This window comes from Oryzias latipes, chromosome 19, assembly GCF_002234675.1.
Source record: "Oryzias latipes chromosome 19, ASM223467v1".
Taxonomy (NCBI): Eukaryota; Metazoa; Chordata; class Actinopteri; order Beloniformes; family Adrianichthyidae; genus Oryzias; species Oryzias latipes.
In genome coordinates this window covers 20,230,062-20,252,642 of record NC_019877.2, presented here as the reverse complement: position 1 = coordinate 20,252,642, position 22,581 = coordinate 20,230,062, and the positions used below count along the sequence as shown (strand labels likewise).

Here is a 22,581-nt window from a genome sequence, read left to right as displayed (position 1 = left end):
GCTACTTTGATTTTGCAGCACAAAGAGAAGGTTTAACCTTTCAACACCAGAGATGCCACTGATACCATAAGTCTTTGAAATTTAACGCAATCACAGTAAATGCACTAATTCTGACGTAAAATCAGCTGAAATCAGGACCAGCTTAAAGTAAATGAAAAACCAGATAATAAATTTGAGGAAAAGAAAATATGAAAGTTTGAAGAGTTTTTAACTCAGAAGTACACATTGAAAACTTGAAGGGAATATTGACAATTTGAAAGATGAAATTGTAAATTTAATAATAATAAACTGTTGCCAAATACTGTTAATTTATTGTATATTCAACTTTTGTTTTTTCTTTTTCTCACTCTTTACTTTTAGTCCTCAATTTACAACTTAAATTTAGGCTTTTCAGTCTCACTACTTAGCCTAATTTTACATGGGTGCGGAGCTACGATTAACATCAGAAGACAGAGACTATGGTGATGTCATTTCCACTCCAAAATAGCATCTGCCACATGTGTCGTACCAATAGACCTGTCTGTGGTTGCACAAACCTGAACATTTACTGTTAAACCCAAAATCCAAACCCAAAAAAAAATCTTTGTCTGAATTTGTTTTTGCCTGGAGGCAACAGAAAGGCAACAAGTGACAGTAGCCAAGAATGTCAAAAGAAAAAAACTTGAAACAAAATCACCTTTTGTGTATCTTAATCACGAAAAATTGTCAATACCTTTGTCTTTTTGTGATTTAAAAAAAAATCCTTAATCCTCATTTATCTTTAAGGCAAAAAGAGTTTGTGAATCTGATGATTAACAGGATAATTTGACACCCCTACTTTGACCACCGACCTGCAGGATGGTTTCTGTCAGATAGGATTCTTAAGAGCTACCAGGCAGAAAGTGAAGGTTCCTCCTGCATGAACAGAACAGCGTGTCTGCTGCACTGACATGGTGAGATGCTCTGTAGAACCTCTTTCCTGTGCTCCTTGAAAGTGAAAAACAGAAAGAAGGCAAAGCTCATTACAACACACTGATTAAGAAAACAGTTGTGTCCTTCCTTTTGGGTTGTGAAGCTTCACCTCCTCCCTCTGTGATCTGCTGGCTGCCCAGTAGTTCATCTGACAACCCGCCTCCTGGGACCCGCTGTGGAGCTCTCACATTTCCGAGCTGTCAGTCTGCAGTTCACGGAGAGTGAAAGTGCTTCTTGTCAGAGCAGCAGCAAGGTGTCTCCCATCACACGCTGGGCCTTATGACAGTGTGTGTTTACAGCGCAGAAGGAGGGACTAGGTGTCTGTTCCCACCACAGAGAGGCCCTGCAGACAGCTGTCACCATGGTGTTTCTGAGTGCCTGAATGGGTTGTGACTGCTGTCTATTTGTGTCCCTGACGTGTGTCATGATGCAGCTGCCTCAGTCAGAACACAGGAAGACCTGCAGTCCAAACAAAGGATCAAGTCAGTGCTGTGGATCTATTGTTCTGCTGCACTAAAGGTTTAAAGCCGTAGTCACAACTGTCCTTATGGGTGAATATGGGATTCAGGTGAAAAATGGGCAAACCTGTATGGGGCACACAGGAGGTCCACATGAAATATCATAATCCTAGACCTGATAGTGATCCTATAGAGAGAAAATGTTCATGCTGTTGGTGACGGGTTGTAGCGATCACTTAAGTAACATGCAAGGGGAAGTAAGGGTGAAGTAGGTGAGAGCCAGCCATGTCTTCAACCCCACCAAATCCTGCGCATGTGTGCATCCTGACTGGAAATGAGACAATCGGAGCGTAGTTTGTGTGGGTGTCCAGTGGGCACTTACGTATGACGTGGACGCCCCGTGCGTGCAGCATTCGCATTCCTTTAGTAAGGAGGCAGTGTGCACACCCCACTGATGACTTAAATTCGGCAATCGAGCCCTGCACCTGTCACCTGTACGCAGGGGTGGAGCCCTAGGGGCGAAGGTTCCCAAGAATTACCTCCCCCCCCAATTGTTGATTCAATACAAGTATTATTATTAGTATTTTTATTAATAAAGATTAAGAAATCATCAATATAAGCTTCTAAGAATAGCTAATATAAATAAAACAAATAGTTTGAAATGAAATAAAAACAATATTAATGTCAACATTGTTAGAAATACATATTTTTGATCATTTTATTTGTAATGGCCAACCTCTTTCCTGTTCGAATTTGCCAGCCTTCCAAAATCTTCTGGTTCCTCTATACAAAATGTTCTAGCTCCACCCCTGCCTGTCCCCACAACTTACATTATCCTTACAAATACTTCACTATACACCTGCCACGCGTGCAACAATGGTATGTTCCATTTTCATGATGACCCTCAACAGACAACCAAAAAACCTTTAACGCCCATATGGGTCAACCCCCCCATACAGGTGCATGTGACTAACTTACAGATGGAAGCTATAAGTGTGGGAATCAACAAAGGAGCTGCTCTGAATTACAGTTTTTCTCAGTCGCTTTAGCACAATTCTGAGATCAGAATTGAAGTTTGCAAATACGTGTGTTCATTTCTCAGAACAATTTGTACAAACAGCAAAACACTATGGATTTCTTGCAAAAGCCTGTAACTTGCTCAAAATCTTTAGTTCATGTCTCAAAACTAAGTCTTTATGTCATTGAACATGTCAGTGCCATCAGAATGTCAAGTCCTTGTGTCATTGTCTACGAACAAGACAGTCAAATTACTTAGTCATGTTGTCAATATAACTGTGTACTTTAGAGGGAGGTTCTGATGTAAACTATGGCTAAAGTTTTGATGACAATTATTGTAAAATGTAAGTTACACCTTTTTTGTTTGATTGCAAGAGACTGGAAAAGATTCAAAACTACACTTTTATTGTTCATATTGTAATTTGTTGACAGACCATGTCAGACCAACATTGAAAAAACCCACTGCAAACAGTAACACAAAGGAAAAAAAAGATAGGACAATATTCTGTACAACAGTACAGGCAGTGCAGTAGGAATTGGTGTGGTCTTCCTACACCTCTTGTCGTTCCTGTGTGTTAGGCCACAAATTCTCATCCACATCACAGCGAATATCCTCTCTTGCAATGCAGCGAAATATGTTTGTCACATTATGACAACTTGGTCAACCATTTTGCTGTTAATGACTTTTAAGATGAACTAATGACTAGGTTGTTTTGAGGAGTAAGACTATTGCACAGTGAACTATATAATACATTTTGATCAACATGACATAAACAATTGATAATGTGGCAAAGAGCAGAGAATTGTACATAATCATTTGCATGGATGTACCAAAGCAATTGCAACTTGTTCAAAGAAGTGAGAAACTGCTTATATGATGTGCACAAGTGACATCATGATGTGAAGATTGAACAAATAGTTTTGGGAATTTCATTCTGATCTGAGAATTGTACTAAAGCGACTGAGAAAACCTGTAAGCATCCTGCAGAACTGTAAACACCAAACACTTTGACTACAAAGCATAAAGCAGCAGCAGTATTTGTGGGGTAACTGCAAATGATGAACTTGTGTTTACGGTGTTGCTGATTCATGTGTATTATGTTTTTTGCTTCATCTGCAGCAAACATCACCAAGTGAGTTTAAGAAAACGTGGCATTTCTAAGCAGAGGGTTCACAATTGTAAGAGGACTTCCCACTTGGTGGATCGTCATCATAGAAATCAATCAACTTCAGCTGCAGAAGTGCCTTAAAATAGACCTGATATCTATTTTTACCTCCTTGGTACACACCACTGCTTCTGATAGTGTCTGATCTGACCAAGTCACCAGAATGAACCCTTATAGTATCAGCTGATGCCTCCAGTTCATTATAAAGGACTGAGAGACTTATTTATCAGGTTAACAACATGTTGTCTGATTTTTTTACTTGGTGATTTATAAGCAAGGATAAAAGTTGACCAACCAGAGCGAATGGAGAAAAAGATTTCAAACATCACTGACTGCTGTTCTGGGTCACATTAGAAATATCAGGAGGTATTTCATAATATACTGCTATCACTGTGGACAGGAAGTGTAAATTGCAGCTCACACTGGGAGTTCACTTCATGAGATCCAAAAACGATTGAGCTTTCACAAACAACTGCTCCTGCTTTCAACGCAGACGCTTCCCCTGAATCACACCGTGTTCGGTCACCGTGTCCACAGTGTCAGCACACATTCCCCATTTGGATCTGTTCTTACCAATCCGCAAGATTTATGATCAAATGAAATGATCACAATACTTAAAAATAATACTGCTTATTACTGATTTGGTTTGAGGAAACATTTTCATCCAAAACTGAACCCAGCTGAGAAAGTCCAGCTCTTCACCTCTGATCCCACCAGCACAGAACCCTGCTGAAATGGAGCTGAACTCAGAACCACAGTTGGAACTGAGAGCTGGTGTGTCACGGTGACCAGAGGTGTCACTGTCTGTCTCCCGCATGTCCAACATGGAGGATGAAGTCATTGGCTGCCTGTCCTGTGAGTCCTGCATCAGCAGCGTAATTGCAGACTGGACGCCTTGCAGGCTGCCCCCGAGCGGGGGGGAGGACAGGGACATGAGGGGAGTAAACGGCAGGAACGGAGGGGAGTGGTGACTCAGTGGTGTCCTCCACTCAGTCATGATTCCACGTCTGGGAGGCTGCCGGAGAAGAGACCCAACAGTCTCGAATGTCGTGTGTGGATCTTCTCTGGAAGATGACTCACTGCTATACAGAAAGGAAAGAAGACGTTTACAGTCCTACTCTGTTCATTTGACACATTTGCACAAATCTTTCTTGTATTATCTGGGCTTTTTCACAAATTTACCCTTTCTTTGGGAATGTGGATGTACAAGAGTAGCATCTAACCCAGAAGGGAACCGAGTGAAGTAATAGTTTAAACATGCACTTGTACGGGTTGACCCGTAGTGGTGCTGTGGGGTTTTGGGGCCGGGAAAGGGTCACAGAGATGACTGACTGCATTTTTAGGGGAAAGCAGGTGTAGCTTGCAGTTCCTTTGAGAAGAACGGCATCTGAAAAATATGTATAATATCTTAAAATAGTCAGGTGAAGCATAATGTGGGTGGGATTACAGAAATTCCTTCTACTGCGACAGACTGGGGACCTGTCCAGGATGTCCCTAGCCTTCGCCCCCAAGTGGCCGGGATAGGCTCCGGCAGCCCCGTGGGCCCAAAAGGGAAAAAACTAGAAGGTGAATGAACGAATGACTTCCTCCCACTGCTTTTTTAGCAATTAATTACTCAGTGTGGACACATGGACATGTTGGTTTCATGTATTAAATGTATAGGGACAAATATGTGTGATTATTTTTCTGGCATCCTTTACATCTGCATGTGAATCTGTATAGATAGATAGATAGATAGATAGATGGATAGATAGATAGATAGATAGATAGATAGATAGATAGATAGATAGATAGATAGATAGATAGATAGATAGATAGATAGATAGATAGATAGATAGATAGATAGATAGATAGATAGATAGATAGATAGATAGATAGATAGATAGATAGATAGATAGATAGATAGATAGATAGATAGATAGATAGATAGATAGATAGATAGATAGATAGATAGATAGATAGATAGATAGATAGATAGATAGATAGATAGATAGATATGTCACCTATGGACAATTTAGAGTAACCAATTAACTTATGAAGCATGTTTTTGGACAGTGGGAGGAAGCAGGAGTCCCCAGAGAAAACCCAGGTATATACTGTACTGTATATGTACAGTACAGTATAGAGAGAGAGACAGAGAGAGAGAGAGAGAGAGAGAGAGAGATGTATCTGTTTTACTTTTACGTGTTGTTTAAATGTTAGCTGCAGCCTGCTCCTCGCAGCATGCCCATACAAAATTAGAGTTCTACCCGTAAGAGCAGTTGCGGTTAAGCCTATATACACTCTAGTTTAGCTGCTTCACATCAGATTCTCTACTTGGCACTCTTTGTGTTAATAGCTCTTTGGTTTTTGGTCAATTTAGTTTGTTTGGGAATATTTACATTTTCTGTAATGTCTGCCTTGTGGCCTCTTGAAACCAGGTCTTTATCAAATCAATTTCCCATCAGGGAGCATAAGTCTTTGACTTCACACAGAACCATGGATTCCATCTCAAATAGCTTTAGCTGAACTTTTTCCCACAGTTTTTGCTTTTGTTGACATTTGACTTGTATTTATCAATCAGGAGGCATTCTACCTCAAGAGGACAGCAGTTTCTCATTCCAGCTGTGTTCATTTTTCATTTGTAACAAAGATGGAGAGCAAACATAAACTACAACCGTTGTATGCATCAGCAGCAGTTTTGTATAAACCAGACTGACATGAATTCAGTATTCACGATACATATTACAGCAACAGCAGTCACCCTCTCCATTCCCCCCATTGCCTGCAGAGAAGCACCTTCAGTGGCAGCCGGTTGTAAATACATGTTTGCAGTAACACATTGCAACACATATACAACATGCGTGACCATTGAATATATGTTGAAAGTTAAAGCAGTTGAACTTTGACCAATCATGGGGCTTGGATTTGGTAGCATTCTTTGATAGCATTCTTTTTTTAAAACTCAAAAGTACCAACCATTTGAAAATCAATCATGGAGGAGAAATCAATGATAATGGTTTTATATGACACCAAGTCTTTCATATATAGAGCTGTGAAAGAAAAAGCCTGAAGCAAGATTCATGAGATTTGTACCGGTTTGAGATTTTGCACCAAGATGCTTCCAACGGTAGGGGACATGCACTAGGATTGGGTAGGGAAACGATATGAGCACGATGTGCCAAAAGCGCGTACAATAATGCCTGTTTAGCACGTTTTTGAACACGCCACAAATGCCCGTTGTGTATGAAGCTTTAGAGCAAACATGCATCAGCAGCTCCAAAAACACTCTGAGCAGGACCCTGCAAGAGTCCTTGAAAACAGGCAGCTGTCTGTGCCCTTTGTTGATCCAAAGTTTGAAACTAAGTGCAGTAGAAAGAAACGTTTTTCCAACAGACTAAGTTACTGTCGAAAAACAATACAGAAAGAAATGCTTTGATTTATTGGGTCAGCGTGACAAATTGCATCATTTCCCTCTGACAAAGCCCATAAGTCAGTGCTTCACATGAGTACACGCAGCGACGTGTTTGGAAAATGTCCCTCTCCATGCACATGGCGTGGTTCTGATAAGACATACTCTCCTCAGAGAGAACAGGCACACACACATGACAGACACACACAAAGATGCCATCCTAAAAATAACTCTTTGTCCCTGACGGGTCAAGTGGAGTCCAGTCCAGCTGATACCAGCTCTGTACCCGGATCAGATGGGCCTGTGGCAACCAAGGGTCTGCTCTCCGTCTGTCAGCCACCTCAAACTCTGCTCCAGATCTCACACCAGCTGAAGCTCACTCTGTGCTTCACGGGATTCTTGCTGAAGGACACTGATCCGACCCGGAGTCAACGTCTGGACCGGCGATGGTTACGCAGTCAGACTCACATCATGTAGAGATGGAGATTTTGAGGTTGAGGCTGTTGATGTGGGGTCTTACCAAAGAAAACATGGCTCCAATTGCTCCACTCAGAGAACTAATATGCTACATCTGTAACAATCAGATCTTCCAGGACTTTGCTGGCATTTTTTTGGATTGTTGCAGCACAAAAGTTTAAAGTTACATGACAATACTTTTTTACAATTCAAAGCTATGTAGTAGGAGGACTTACAAACTTTAAAGCCGAATTGTATGTCCACTTTGTCAGTGTGTGAAATATCACAGGCACATACGGGCACATACGCTGACCTACAATTGCAAACCCAAGGTAAAAGTACAATTCTTTCGCTTGTACTTTCACCTTTGACTGCCTTTCACTGTCACCCAATCGGTGGATCAGCCAATCAGCTGCATGATATCCTAGGGGGAAAAAAAGAAAAACTGTTTCTTCACTGGGGGACAATTGATGTATTTCATTAAAAAAACATAGGGGTTGACCATCTACTTCAAATTAAATAAAGACATTTTCCTTGTTTTAATTTTTGTTTTCTTTCCTGGCATGGATACATGCATCTGATTGGCTGGTCAAAGCAGCACATGAATTGGATCTCAGTGAAAGAATCAAATTGAGAATCAAATGAGTTGTTCTTGTAACTTGGGTTTTGTCATTGTAGATCAGTGCAGGTGCTCCTTGTTTTTAACTTGTTTTTTTGCTTACCATTATTTGGTGGAGCTTTAACTCCACCCTCTTTTTTTGAGATTTTGAATCTTTGAATTACTGTAACTGTAACTCTAACCATATATGCAATTAACATAATTCTGAGAAAAGCAGATTTAAGCTGAAATGCAAGACTTACGTTGATTGTATACAGCAAAGTATACAATCAACGTAAACTAAGCTGGTTTTCTCTGCCTCAGAAACCATTAGAATTATATTATTATTATTATTAGAAACCAGGGCCCTCTTGCCTCACAGCAAGAGGGCCCTGGGTCCAAGTCCTGGCTGGGGGACATGAAAAGCACAACATTAATGGGGGGGGGGGCACACTCTGTGTGGAGTTTGCATGTTCTCTCCGGGATCTCCAGCTTCCTCCCACCATCCAAAAACATGCTTCACAAGTCAATTGGCAACTTTAAACTGTCCACAGGTGTGAGTGTGGACGATTGTGGACATTCTTCCCTGCAACAGACTGGCAAACTGTCCAGGGTGTCCCCTGCCTTTTCCCACAAGTGGCCGGGATAGGCTCCAGCGGCCCCGTAACCCTGAAAGGGAAAAAACAGAAAAAGCGATGAATGAATAAGTGTTAACTGTCATAGAGTTACGATTGTGCTGTCACAGCCGATAGCTCTGGCATTAAAGGGGTTAATATTAAATAAGGTAAACATATTAAAATGTTGCTCAAACTAAATGTTCGAATTATACATCAAAACATCAAATACAACCCAATTTTTTTTAATACTTAGGCTTCATGAAGCATAAACTCCTTCATTCTGAGTAAACAAGAGGTTGCAGGTGAAGGTGGGTCCAGGTGACACAGAAGCAGAAACACCTGTTGAACATTAAGGTCTCACTCCCATCATCTTATGGTCTATTTGAAAGCGGTCTTTCAGTTATGCCGCTTAGCCAAAATACCCTAATCTATGTCGTTTTCCAGGTCATCATTTTTGCAGAGTGGCAGTGCTTCTTTAGAAATTCACCTCTGAGTTGTGGGTGGGGCTGTTGGTGTGGAGCAATCCGGCCCCCCCCTCTCCCTCCCTATTTGATAGCAGGGCATAAAGGTTGTGGCCCGCCCAGCTTATTTTCTACATCACAAATACAATCTTTTTCAAACAGCATTTTTTACGTGTGCTCTTGATTCACAAAGATTTGTATAAAGAAATACTGAGAAATGCAATTTCAATCTTTATTTTCTCCATACGTGTTCTCCATCATGAGAAAAATGCCACAAGAGCATGTTAAAAACACAATTTTCATCAGAGTGGGGGTTAAGGTTTCTAAAAAGGACATCTTGAAGACTAAAACAGTTGGAGCCCACTTTATCCATAGTTCAGCTCAGGTTCTGCTGACCTGGAGCTTTTTCTCTCATAAAACAGCAAATACTCCCATCTAGTTTCACCACTAAAATCAGTGTGTCTAATAATCACTACAGGTTAGCTTTTTCCCTTTTAACTCAGTTAACAGAATGAGCTGTTTATTAAACACACCCTTATTACATTTCTGATATCAGAACCCCCCCCAAAAAAGCCCATCACAGCCTCAAGTCTGCAGACGTGGACCCCCTCCTCCTTTCATGGCAGTCTGCCAGCGTCTGCAGTCCACAGTGGAGGCTCTGTCCAAACCCAAAATCTAAACAACCACAAAACAGTACCCCCCACCCTGCGTTTCTGGTCCGGCCTGGACGTGGCCCGTCTTCCGCTCACTCCTGGGATTCCTCTCAACTCTCCTGCAGCTCCCCTGCCTCTCAAACACGTTGATGCGTCCAACCTGGCGGCAGACATGGACGCCACATGGATCCAAGGTGGGAGTTCCGAGTGAAGGTGACCGAGCCTCGGAGCAGATAAAGATGGATTCCACTGGTGGGGGGTGAATGGGGGGGCTCCTGGAATAGTTTGTCTTTCTGTCACAAATAGTTTGGATTCAGCTCCTTGACTAAAGAAACTTCATTACGAGGCGCAGAAACAGAGGGGGACTGGGAGTCCGACTCCACGTCTCGTCTTTCCCACCCTTTGTCACCCCCTCTTCTCCCCCTCCAAACATATCCCTGTCTCCTCCAATTTAGCTTTCACTCCTTTCCTCTTTCACGCTCTCTGTTTGTGTTCCACGGCCTCCACTTTTTTCTGACGTCTTCTTGTTTTCTGCCCGTCAGCTCATGTCGTGAGAAACCCTCACACTTTCTGATAAGGCTGATTGGAGCCGATAAAAATTGAGTCTCTCTGACCTCACATCAACCCTTTTTTTTCCAGCATTTTCTTTTTACACCAGAATAAAACCATAAACGACGACCTAAAAATAAGGAACTTGTAACAATGCTGCATAAAAAGCCTGCTCCATTACGTGATCATTACACCGAATAAAAGTTCATCTAAACTGAATATTTAGGAGACAGTTTACCTGAGAGGCGGCCAACGGAATTGTGAGTCAGAGCAGCACTCAGACTGACAACACACACCTGCTGGAGCCCAACAATTCATGCACACAGACACACACGGACACACTGTCCCTCTCAGACACCCCCACCTCCACATCCTGTGCTCTCCTGACCTGACAGCCTCATCTCTTGTCAAACCCTTTAGCTGCGCTCCATCAAACCTCTTAGCTCCCGTCTTTCTTCCGCCCCACCCTTGATGACCCCTCTGCTTGGTGGAGCTGCTTTTGCCCTGTGGGTTTGGTTGGATAGGGCGGAGAATGCGGAAAAATGTCTCACTTTTTATTAGCTTTGTTTTTATACGCTTAGCTCTTTGCACAACCAGGGAGGAAAGTGGATCAAACAGGCTGGAAGATCAGTTCTACCCATTAGGGGGCAGTGTTGTCCAAAACGAGCTCTGACCAGGACTGAAGAATAAGAAACAAAGAAAAAAAAAACTGTAAATCGTCTGAGCCCCAACACCTCCTCACCACACTACAATTGCCAAAGTCTTCCTGTTCCGAGCTCTTTAATTCACACTTTCGTCATTTTTTTTTCAATTCAATTCAACTTTTTTTATTTATACAGCCCAATATTTACAACAATAGTAATCTCAATGGGCTTCATACCAGTACCATTTCCCTACTTTGCTTCACTTCTGCTTTGATCAATGGAAAGTCAAACTTCTCACCTGCCAAAGGAAGCAGACTGAACGTGCCCTAAAACACCCACTTCAATCAAAATTGTGTTTTTGGTGTTTCAACAGCTTCTTGTTACATTATTCTGATGATGGAGGACATCTACAAAGAATATAAGCTGAAAATTGCTTTTCTGAATATTTCTTTATTCAAAGCATTGTAAATGAGAAGTAGACGTAAAAGATATGGTTTAAAAAATGTTTTAATTGGTGCGTAAATGGTCAAAAGGTTAAGGTAATTCAAAGAACGTAAACACTGGGGCTAAATCTCCAGAGCTAAAAGGGTTAACCCTTTTGCTATCCTAGGCACTTTAACATTGGGAGTTGGGTCATCTAGACCCACTAGACATTGCGCTGAACCTTTTTTCTTCTATGATTTGTGATCTTCACTGGTGTCCAAGGATTACATGAAATCTTAACACTTTTATCCACCTTTGTCATGGTAGGGATAACAAGTCAATGTAAGGGTGGGGTCATCTAAGATAGCACAAGGGTTCAACAATACATGGCCTTGGATGCTGATAAGATCACATGTTGGCCACGATGATAGCATGGTATCGTCTTTATCTGAGCTCCAAGTGTTGGAGACATTATAGGAGCTAGCAGGTCCAGATCTAAACCCAGAAAGCAACATTTTGGAAGCAGACATTATACGGTGTAGGACTGACCCAGGGGGCACAATAAGCTTCATCCAGAGAGGGTTGTTGGGCAAGACGCTACTGCCTAACTACGTAGCCAAAAAAGGGGCTCCAGTCTGGGTCTCCCTGTGCCAGTCCCCAGTCCGGATAAACCACAGGGATGTGTCAGGAAGAGTCTCTCCCAGACCACTTGTGAAAGCTTAATTGCTGTGGTGACCCCTAAAGGGATATTTTATTTATTTACACATTTGAACTAAAGTGGGAGGATAAACCCCTAAAGATGGAACATTTTGTTTTCAAGACAGACCTCCATTTCAAGAAATCATGAGTACAAATGAAGAAAGGTGAACAACAACTCTAGTTCTAACCCGAAAGTGTTCAGAGTTGTGAAATTTTTTTTTTTTTATCAGAGCATAAACTGGGAAACCCCTAACTGTTAGGGTCGTCAGTTAAAATAAAGGGTTTTTTTTGAGCAACATTGAGGGACTTCTGGTTCTGGACGTTGATGTCTGCAGCCAGGTCCTCTTGGGATTTAGTCTCTAATGTTTCTCTCAGATATGGACATTGAACCTGAAACAGCCCGACTGTTTTAACACTTGTGAGATTGCAGTGCGTTGTTCAGATTTCCCTGCATAAATGGAATATGTTCACCCTCCAAGACAGGGAACACTCTTAGAATCAAATGTGTTTTCGGATCACAAGTTCAGACCGTCTCCATTTATTCCTCCTGTCCCCCGTTGAGGGACAAAAATAATTATGAGATAGTTTGGTTCTAAAAAGCCATGTCTACACAGTGTGGGAGTCTAATGAGCTGGGCTCATTCTCTGTTTCATTTTTTGAGATTTTGAAAGAAGTATTTTTAAAAAGTCATTGAATGATTGAGATCAGAGTAAATTAATTGGAGGTATAACGGAAAATTACTCCACCGCTCTGTCAATAAGATCCACTTCTTACAAAGACGAGGCCTGAATGTCGCAGCCAAAACATGCAGGCTTTGGCTGAAAGAAACCAACGATCTGTTACACACAGATGAAGGCAGAACAATTAAGCAAAATGATGAAAAGTGACGGAGTGCAAACTGTAGAAAATAAACCCTGCAGAACAACAGCAGAGCAATGTGCTTAAAGCAGACTTTTGGCAGAGGTAAGGCCAGCACGGAGTCGTTTTCAGCGCCGATGCCAAACAGAGAGAGGCTTTTACCTTTGAGAAGCTGTTTGTGCGAGTAGACATTGAATGGTCCAACAGCCTGCAAGCATATCCTGTGTTACTGTCATTTAGCATGAGAAAGACCCCTGGCTAAGTCCTGGCAGCACAACAGATGATCTCTGAAATGGATCATATGTCAAAACGGCGGGGCGGGGGGGGCAGACTTGGCGGTAGTTTTAACCTAACAATAAAATCCTGTGTTTGGCCAGACTGCAGGATCACACATATTTGCAGAATTCGGACTGCGGAGAAATGTCTTTTCACTCTTTCCTTGGCTCTCTGTTGTGAGCTGTACAGGTATGAAACCGGGGTTAATCATTTTTAAACAGCTTGTTTTGGAGTCCTTGGAACCATTTTTTGGATGGGTTCGCCCACCATGATGTCATTGGCATATTGAGGTGGAGGTGGGGGGGTGGGGGGGGGGATACTATGACAAAAAATCATTTTCACTGAATACTAGGTGTGAGCATATTTAGGGAGCCGGTTTACCTCAGGCTGGTTTGCGGCGCCTTCTGTCCGTGAAACCAGGGTTCGAATCCGGGCTGCTCCCTGTTGCCTTCTCTGCTTCTGTGCCTGTCCCAAGCCCGGATAAATTGAGAGGGTTGCGTCAGGAAGGGCATCCGGCATAAATCGTTGCCAAGTTAACCATGCGACTCATCCTCGAAAGTGAGGTTGTTTTGCTGTGGCGACCCCTGATGGGAAAAGCCGAAAGGGAAAGAAGATTAGGTGTGAGCACGTTTGGTGAGTTTTCGGGTACATGTGGGGGGTATTTTTGCTCAAAGTCTCAGTTAGAAAGAGAAATTGCAAAAACAATCTGGTCCTTTAGTCCAGGACAGAATAAATCACAATAAATCAAGAGATGGAAGGAAGTAAATAATGTGAAAGAGTAAGATTTCAAATCAAAAGCTGCAGACACTTTAGTTTCTTTACCGACAAAACCCAACATTTTATGTAAACATAAGGATTAACTGCAAAGTGAGACAATGCTGTTATTAAAAGAAACAGGCAGATCTTTCGCTTAAAAAAACATTTTTTACTGAAACTTTATTGATCATCTAATGGGAATAAAATAACAACAAAAAAAGTTGCCACCAAGCCAGTAGCTCATAAACATTAATTGTGGCCATAAGGGAAACAAGATTTTTTATTTAATTTTATTCAAAAAGATATCAATAAAATCACTTTAAAAATGTGGGTAGGCTTCAGAGCCTGTAACGATTTCCTTGTTGCTCCACAAAATAATAAATGAAAGCGGCAACGCTTACAGGGTATTTACATGGTACTTTTTAATGGGACTTACTGCATACTTTTTTGTGTATTCTCTGTACTTACTTGGTACTTTCTGTGAATTTATGTGGTACTATTTGGTTCATACTTATGTGGTACATACTTTACATGTTATGCAAGGGTGTCTTTTGTGGTACTTACCACATGTAAGAACAAGGTAAGTACACACAAAGTACCTTGACCTTTAGGTCTTCATTTGTTGTGTGTTTCATGGAAACTACCCCTTAAGTACAATGAAACTGGACTGTAAGAAAGTCAGCCCTATTTCCACTCGACTACATGGTACTTTCAGTACTAAGTACTGGGTATGTTCACGTATTACCTTCCCGTACAGTGTACATACACACTTGGTCTTCTGACCTCACCAAACGAGACAATGCTAACTTGTTGGTAAAGGTGAAGTAACTGCATTGTAAAAACATATTCTGGCCTGATTACTTCTTGTGGCAAGTTTAAAGAGAAACAAGACAGCAGTGAAAACAACAATCTTTAATATGATACACTTCTGCAGCATACAAAGTGTCATGACAATAGAAAAAAATTTAAGTTCTCAACAAAACAGTAAAAAGCTGCATTTCAAAGAACACATTATTTTATATTATTCATCCTTTCTTCCAGAGTTTTGTGCTGTTCCAGGAATGATTCACACTCCTTTGCATAGCTCATGAGTTATCACCCACCGTGAAAACAAAAATGGCCCCAGATCCTCACCTTTTCCAGCCAAAGTACTTACTGCAATAATTGCAGTCAAATCTATTGTATTTTTGTCTATATTACACTGGTGACATGTGAAGGTCGTGGTTTTTGACAGTTGAAATTCCTTCAGCAGAGTTTGGTAACAGTGCAGCACTTCTTCAGGATTTGTAACTACAAGAAAAATCACAATTCAAGCTCAATGAACATAATTGTACATAATTAAACATGTTGTGGACTTGTTTTCATGTTTTGAAGTTTGTGGTCAGAGCATTGACCGTTTAAGAGAACAGGACCGAGCGAGTCTGATGTCGCCCATATAATACAGTTTGCTTAAGGCTCCAACCACATGAAGTAAATTCATTTGCCATTTTACATTTTACAATAGAGACGGCGCTGTGCGGGAGCCAGAAGACATCAGTAAGCAGTGATTGGTCTGAGTCATTGTTTCCATGGCAACCCTTGCTGGAAGGCCACACCACTTGAACGCTGGCTACACAAAATCTATCAAACGTTCAACGTGAGGCCACCTACTTTTATTCATCCATATGATTGGTCAGTTTATAACCTGAATAATTTGCAATATAGAAAAATACAAAAAATGAGAATTATCAAGAACATGCTAGTTAAAGGTATCAGAGCAAGAATGGCTATTCTGACGAATAGAATGACTGAGTGACTTCCTATTTGGAGCAAGACTGAGGAAGGGGTCTCTCAGTCCAGTCAATATTACAACTATATTCGTCTCAATTGGCTTCATACCAGTAATTGTACAATAAAGATGAAATCGTAAATAACATGAAGTCATAGAATTGGTGAAGATTTGACTTTCACCTGTTTGTTGTGATCTAATATTAAAAATAAAGTGAGAAAAATAAACAAATCCACATGTAGACACGTAGACAAAACAATGACATTCTAGTTGTTAGTATTGCAAATTTGGACCATTGCCAGAGGACCAGAACTTGACAGTATCTCAATTCCGTCACTACTCACTAGTGCACTATATAGTGCGTTCACCATGTTGTATGGTTGTCAGAATTTGCAGTTCCAAAATCGAGTGACCTAAAAATTAGTGAGAAAAGTGAGAAAATTGTATGAAAATAGACCACAATGTATTAGATTAACAGTTAAGAAAATGTGTTTTCATTTATTTTTTATAAACAATCCATGTTTTCCTCATCAGAACACAGTGGATTCATGAAAATAAAAAAAGGTAGTGAGCATTCTGTCTGAATTACTTTTCAAATCTAGGACGCTAAAGTCCAGCTTTACAGTTTTGGCAGTTAGGGTTATGGAGGGAATTTGGACATAGCCAATAAAATACAAATCTAGTTTTGGTGTCAAAAAGGTCTGGGCTTCATTGGAAAATGACATTCACTGTGAAATAGTAAAAGTCTTTTATTTCTTTTGATGTTTTTTGATTAAAAAAAACTTCAAACTAAGCATTGATGAAATTGGTTGAAAAATCACTCATATTATGTTTTTTCCTGTAAATATACATAAAAAAATAGATTCATAGATTTTTCAGACCAAAATTTCACGTTGGAACTAAAAAGCTATTTAAAATCGACAAATTGTTCTATCATATTTCAGTGTTAGTTTATAAAAAGCTATAACCAGAGGTTTAACAGCTTCTGCTTGTTTTTAACGACAAAGGTGGATAAAGGTGGAAAGGATCTCATGTAATCCATGGACACCAGTGAAGATCACAAATCATTGAAGAAAAAAGGTTCAGAGCACTGTCTAGTGGGTCTAGATGACCCCACTCCCAGTGTTAAAGTACCTAGAATAGCACAAGGGTTACGGCCCCGAAGGAGTCCAGTCCTTTTCTGCAAAGTTCCCTCTTCTCCCATGAGGAATTCTTTCAGTTAGGATGGAGAAAGTTGAAAGAAAAATAAAAGACACTTGATACAGACTAGACTGGATGGTACATAACAGAACATTTCCTCCTGGACTCGGAGGGACAGATGGGCTCCACAGATGCCATTGGAGCAAAGATATTCAAAGCATTTAGTGTAAATGTCAGAAGCAGCCAGCAGGAGGAGGACCCACATACCACCATTCCAATCTTGACTCAACTGATGATACTGACAATGAAGTGAGCTCCGAGAAGAATAAAACTGTTTGTAATTCTCCCCCTGAGCTCGGACATCATTTTTTATGATATTTTGGGCAGTTTAGCTCATCACATCTGCTTTAGCTAAAACACTAGAAATCAGACCAAACAGTAACAGTCATTTTTTGATCTACAAGTCTGCACATATCGCCAATAAACACGCACTGTTGTGTTTTGAAAGCTGGCTTTTTATGCGGCCACCGCAAAGACGTTGAAGTCCTTGACGGTCAGCGCTCACCCATCTGCACGTTTGCTGGATACACTGTTCCTGGCTCTGTCTAATTAGAGTATAACGTGTGACCCTCTTTTGTGGTTTTATCATAGTCAAACACAAACACGCGTGTGGCTCCAGACGGTTCAGATGAGACTTGTTATGTCCGCTGACACGGGGCCCAATTAAAGGGGAGGATTAAGCGAGGGCTGGATGACCTCCTCAGGAATCTCCAAGATGTGTGTACACTGTCAAATCCTCTGACAGACTTTCCCTTTAAGCATTTCCACCTGCTAATTAACACACCAAAGATGTGTGTACTTGTGCACCTATGTTCTTTGTGTGTGTGTTAAGGCTCATGCGAGACAAAGCCACTTGCAAACGTCAAGGACAGATTTGCAGCCAAAGAAGCTTCTGTGTAAATATTTGACTTGAATATTGTGCGGGTTTTGGAGCTCGCTCCGGCACACGTCAACCGGCAGACGAACGGCAAACAGACAGGGCACGTCATTTGTTACGCTAAAATATTACATGTTTTGCCATACGCATCACGCTGGTCTGTTTAAGGCTTCGCAGCAACAAACCCGAGCTGTGTTTATGGTGTGAAGAGATGAAAATGGATGGTGGCGAGGCAGAAGCAGTGATCTGCTGCTGGACAACACTCTGAATGACTGATCTGCTCTGTGGCTACAGCTTGTACACAAAGTGGAAGAGAGAATGTGGTGGTATGTAGCTACAGAAAAACTCAAGAAAAGAAGACGTTGAATAAAGTTGAACTGTCTGCGTGTTTATGAAAGAGAGAAACAACATATTGACATTCTTTCAACTGTTTTAGCTCTTCAACCGTTTACGCACTTAACGTAATTCCAGCTGAGTCTGAAGCAGAGAAGCAGCTTTGAGTTGATATATCACACTTTCCACTAGTGAAATGCTTACTAATGTAAGGTGTTGCATGTCGGGGTAAAGCTGATATGAAAAGCCGCTTTTCTCCAGGTCAGAATCAGCTGATTCACGTTGATTGTGTAAACGGTCAAAAAGTTACAATCAAAGACTATTAGAGACCGGCGCCCGTTTGCTCCGGGGAGAAAGTGGATGTGTTTGTTAGCTTGGTGGTGGAGCTGAAAACACAAAATAAACTGAAAGTTTTGAAAAACGGACTTAATCCAGAGTCTTTTAACTTCATTGACTGACCACACAATTATATAGAATAGCATTGAAATATTTTGTTTTGAGGACCCCAGGAAAGAAAGCCATAAAAGATTGTTCTAGCAATCAAAAAACATAAAAAAACAGATGAATGTGGTGGAGCTTTTTTTTTTAAGTCCTTCAGCAATGCCACGATCCACAAGTGTCAGTTTACATAAGTTATAGATCTAGCTAACAAACAGAAAATACCCTAGTATAGCTAGTAGGCTTTTTTTGTTTTGTTTTGTTTTCAAAAAATACAGCTTAACCAAAAAAGGATGTTTTGGTCTAAAATACCACATTTTAAATATCATTTTATTTGTAGAAAAACCACTTATTACCTGACATCTGTGCCACACCTTTGACGTAAATCCATATCACTCAGCCGCAAATACAAACCAATTTAACTTGCTTTGTAGGAGTAAGTTACAACAAAAGTCATCTTACAACCCTTTGTACGGAGACACAAGTCTGTAAGAAGACACCAGAAATAAAAACCTGCGTTAATGAAATAGATATCATGAGACCACCTCCAAGAGTGGTTCCTGGTCCCGGACCAGTGTCCACTTGGGTGTATTTAGACCAGAAATTTCTTCTGGGTTATTGAGGGAAACAAACTCTGTTTCACTTTAAGCGAACCAAATGTAAGACAATTTTCTTTTTAAAAATTTTTGTGAAATTATTTTTGATGAAATTATATTTTATTGTGTTAAGCAAAACTTTTTATTACAGGATGGGTGAGCCTTTTTCAACAGTTTCTCTTCTGATTGTAAATAATCAATCAGCTATTCTGGTGAACTTCCTCTGAAAAGCTACATGCTGGATATGTTTAAAACATCTAAAAGGTTTCAAATGTATTTTTTGGTTTGTTTTTATCATAAATGATAATAAAGGATTTTTTCTTACACTCTCAGGACACAAAGTCTGTTTTGTCCTGAGCTTTGTTGTTCAGACAACCCCCCCACCCCCAGAAACTTAGCGTCTTCAGCTGTGAGCATTAATCCTTTAAATCTGGTTTCAGTGAGTGAAGCACCAAAGTTCTGCTCTGTAACAAAAACAAGAACACGTTCTACTTCATCACATTTTCAGGCTGTTTATATTCTTTAAGGTTTTGTGTCAAACTTCATAAAGTCGTAAAATCTGAGAACAAAGAGCTGTTGGAGCTGTGCAGGTCCGGCTGACGTCGCTGGACTCCTGGTGGCTCCGGTTCAGGCTTCAAAGGCTTCAGGCTGGCCACAAACACCGATGGCGTCTGAGCTGCGGCAGACACAACACAGCCGATCAGCTGTTGTGTTCCTGAGCGTATCGATGAAGGCGGGGGAGTAAACACAGCGTCAGGAAGAAACGCTGGTTTTTAGGACTCAGGACAGCTTTCACTGGAATTGTCATAAACAAAGCGAGAGTTCCAAAGAGGCCTCCATTTTTCTGCTGAAAATCCTTCATACTTTACGAATCCTTAAACAGGCCGTCACTCACACAGCTGTCACTCTGTAAACCTTTTCCCTCCAGTCTGTACAGTTTCTGTGCAGCTCCAACAGACCCTGTGTTGCACTCTCATTTTAAACACCAAAGGCGTCTGCTGCAAAAGAAACGGCATCCCTGTAAATAGAGAAACGAATAACAATGCATTTCTGGAGGCTCTGAAAGCAACAGAGGGCAGGTTCATCTGTTTTACAAAGGCAATCCATGGAAGCCTTTAATCAGTAGGAATATTTGTTTTATGGAACTGGAGAAATTGGAGGTCAAAGTTCAGTTAGGTGTCATCGGTGACCAAAGAACACACGCCATCTGACGTGCCGTAACGCTTCAACTATATACGCGATCACTGTGAATCAGCGGATTGGGGCTCAGCTTATATTTGACACGCAACACTTAACGTTCCATATGCAACCTCTAAAGTCCCACTCTGATCATCTTTTGATCTGTTCTCAAAGCGTTCCCAGTGGTCTTTTCATGATAATTATGTTCTTTTTGACCCAAGAAAATCCAAAAAAAAACCTGTTGTTTCTGGGACATAGTTTCTGCAGAGCAGCAGGGGTCCTTTAGAAATTCACCTCTTAATGTGGGTGGGATTGATGGCGTGGAATAAGCCAGCGCTCATTTCCAATCAGCTCTCTGTTTACATTCTCTCCTGCTATCTTACAGCCCCTTACAACCCTGCTAACATTGGCGGTGCAACAAAAATGGCGAGCATTATCAGAGGTATCCAGCCGTGCAGTTGTGATCCAGATTCCAGCTCAGGCGAGGAAAACAAAGACATTCATGAATCTATTAGTCTATAAGTGGATGCATCAGAATAGAACTGAGCAGGGAGCTTGTGGCAAAACTTCAAGCTTTTCGAAACAGCATTTTTTCATTTGATTTATCATTATTTGAATAAGGAAAAACTCAGAAACACAGTTTTAATCTTCATTTTCTTTAGATGTGTCCTCCATTGGCAAGAAAAATGCTACAAAGGCATGTTAAAAACACGTAAAAACACTATTTTCATTGGAGGGGTTCTTTAAAGTTCAATATTTAACACCTCATGTTCGATATAAAACACTTTATCTTTAATATGCAACGGCAGGCCAAAGAATGTAACGCTGGAGCTAAAGCTCAGGTGTTAAAGGGTTAAAAAGTGAGTGCAGGGAAGATCCAGCCTAATGGAGAGCATGGAAGAAGCTCCAACCCTTGGGAATGAAAATCTTCATTTGACCTTTTTGTTGTTTCCTGAAAAGAACCAAAGTTTTTTTTATTTCAAATTTGCTGAAGACTTCTAAATTGTTTTTTGGAGCCGGAGAAGTGACTGAAAATGGGGACCAATGAGAGAAAAAGCTATGAAAAGAAAGAAAAAAAGGGGGGTTCCTAACTTTTTTTAATGTTATTGTCAGTATGCAAGCCAGAAGCTTCCCGCCCTCTTCTCTGTACCCCCCCCCCCCCACACACACACACACACACACACACAGTTGCTGTGCTCCCCTATCAGACTGCAAGTCTCTATCTTGATCTTTTTCTCGTCATCTACAGTAATCCCCTTGCCCCCCCTAATGACAGTCAGCTGGGCTGATAGGCAGATATATTTACTCTGGTGGCGCGGGAGGAAGGAGTCATCAGCCGAACCCTGCTGCGCCTCGGGCCTCGTGGGAGGGGCTTGGAGGGAACCCTGGCTGGTTGGCCCCTCCCTGAGCGGGGCATATCTGTGTGTTGTCCCTGGCGTGCTCAGAGCTCTCAGCTGGATGGGACCAAAGCCTCATCGGCCCACAGACTCACAGAGAGGAGAGGAGGCAGAAAGCGGCTCTCCACAGCTCTTTTCCTCCATGAGGCAGAGCGGGCCTCTTCTTCTTCGTCTGGGCAGCAGCGGAGGTCGCCAGGGTCAACGTCAAGGGGGCTGCTTTTTGCGACCTGCAAGCGCTGGAACTGTACTGTGAACATTATGACTCTGCTGGGCTCTGAGCACTCCATCCTCATACGAAGAAAGTTCAGATCAGGTGGGGAATCTTCCTGTTTCTGCTGTCTTTGTGGGGGGGGGCTGGCAGTGAGAGTGGCAGGTGCAGGGGGGGGGGGGGGGGGGGTGACTTCAGCTGTAATGGATTTAGATCTGGGATGTTGTCACAGGTTGCTGCACTTGTTCTCCACAACCGGCGTCCTTGCTGTGGGGAGGGGGGTTGGAATTAAACAGCCATGTGGAGGTCAGAGGTCATCTGAATGTGGATAATGGAGGGCATGCATGTGTCCTGCGCTTCAAAGAAGTCTTTTTCCGTCCCTTTTCCCTGCTCCAGCCTGTCGGCGCTGCAGTCTGACCAACACTGCCCCCTCCCTGAAGGAAGGAGGCAGGAGAAGCAGCATGGCTGCGAGCGTGGTAATTACAGAGATGGAGAGGCAAATGACGCTTTTCCTCTGAGCTGCTCGGAACGACCGGAAAGCGGCATCTGTGCTGGGGGGGGGCATGAGACGGTGGCTACCAGACTGTGTTGCTGTAACCCGGGCACCCCTAA

General features: G+C 41.7%; 1 protein-coding gene across 1 annotated transcript in view; it reads left to right on the top strand.

The window, feature by feature from the left end:
* The first annotated feature begins 21,661 nt into the window (after positions 1 to 21,661).
* Positions 21,662 to 22,581, top strand: part of myocd (myocardin) — a 33,492-nt gene continuing 32,572 nt past the window's right edge. Inside the window, exon 1 of the mRNA XM_023949498.1 lies at positions 21,662 to 22,074. Coding sequence (XP_023805266.1) covers positions 22,020 to 22,074 — 55 coding nt within the window. The 5' untranslated portion in view covers positions 21,662 to 22,019. The remainder of the gene's footprint in view (positions 22,075 to 22,581) is intronic.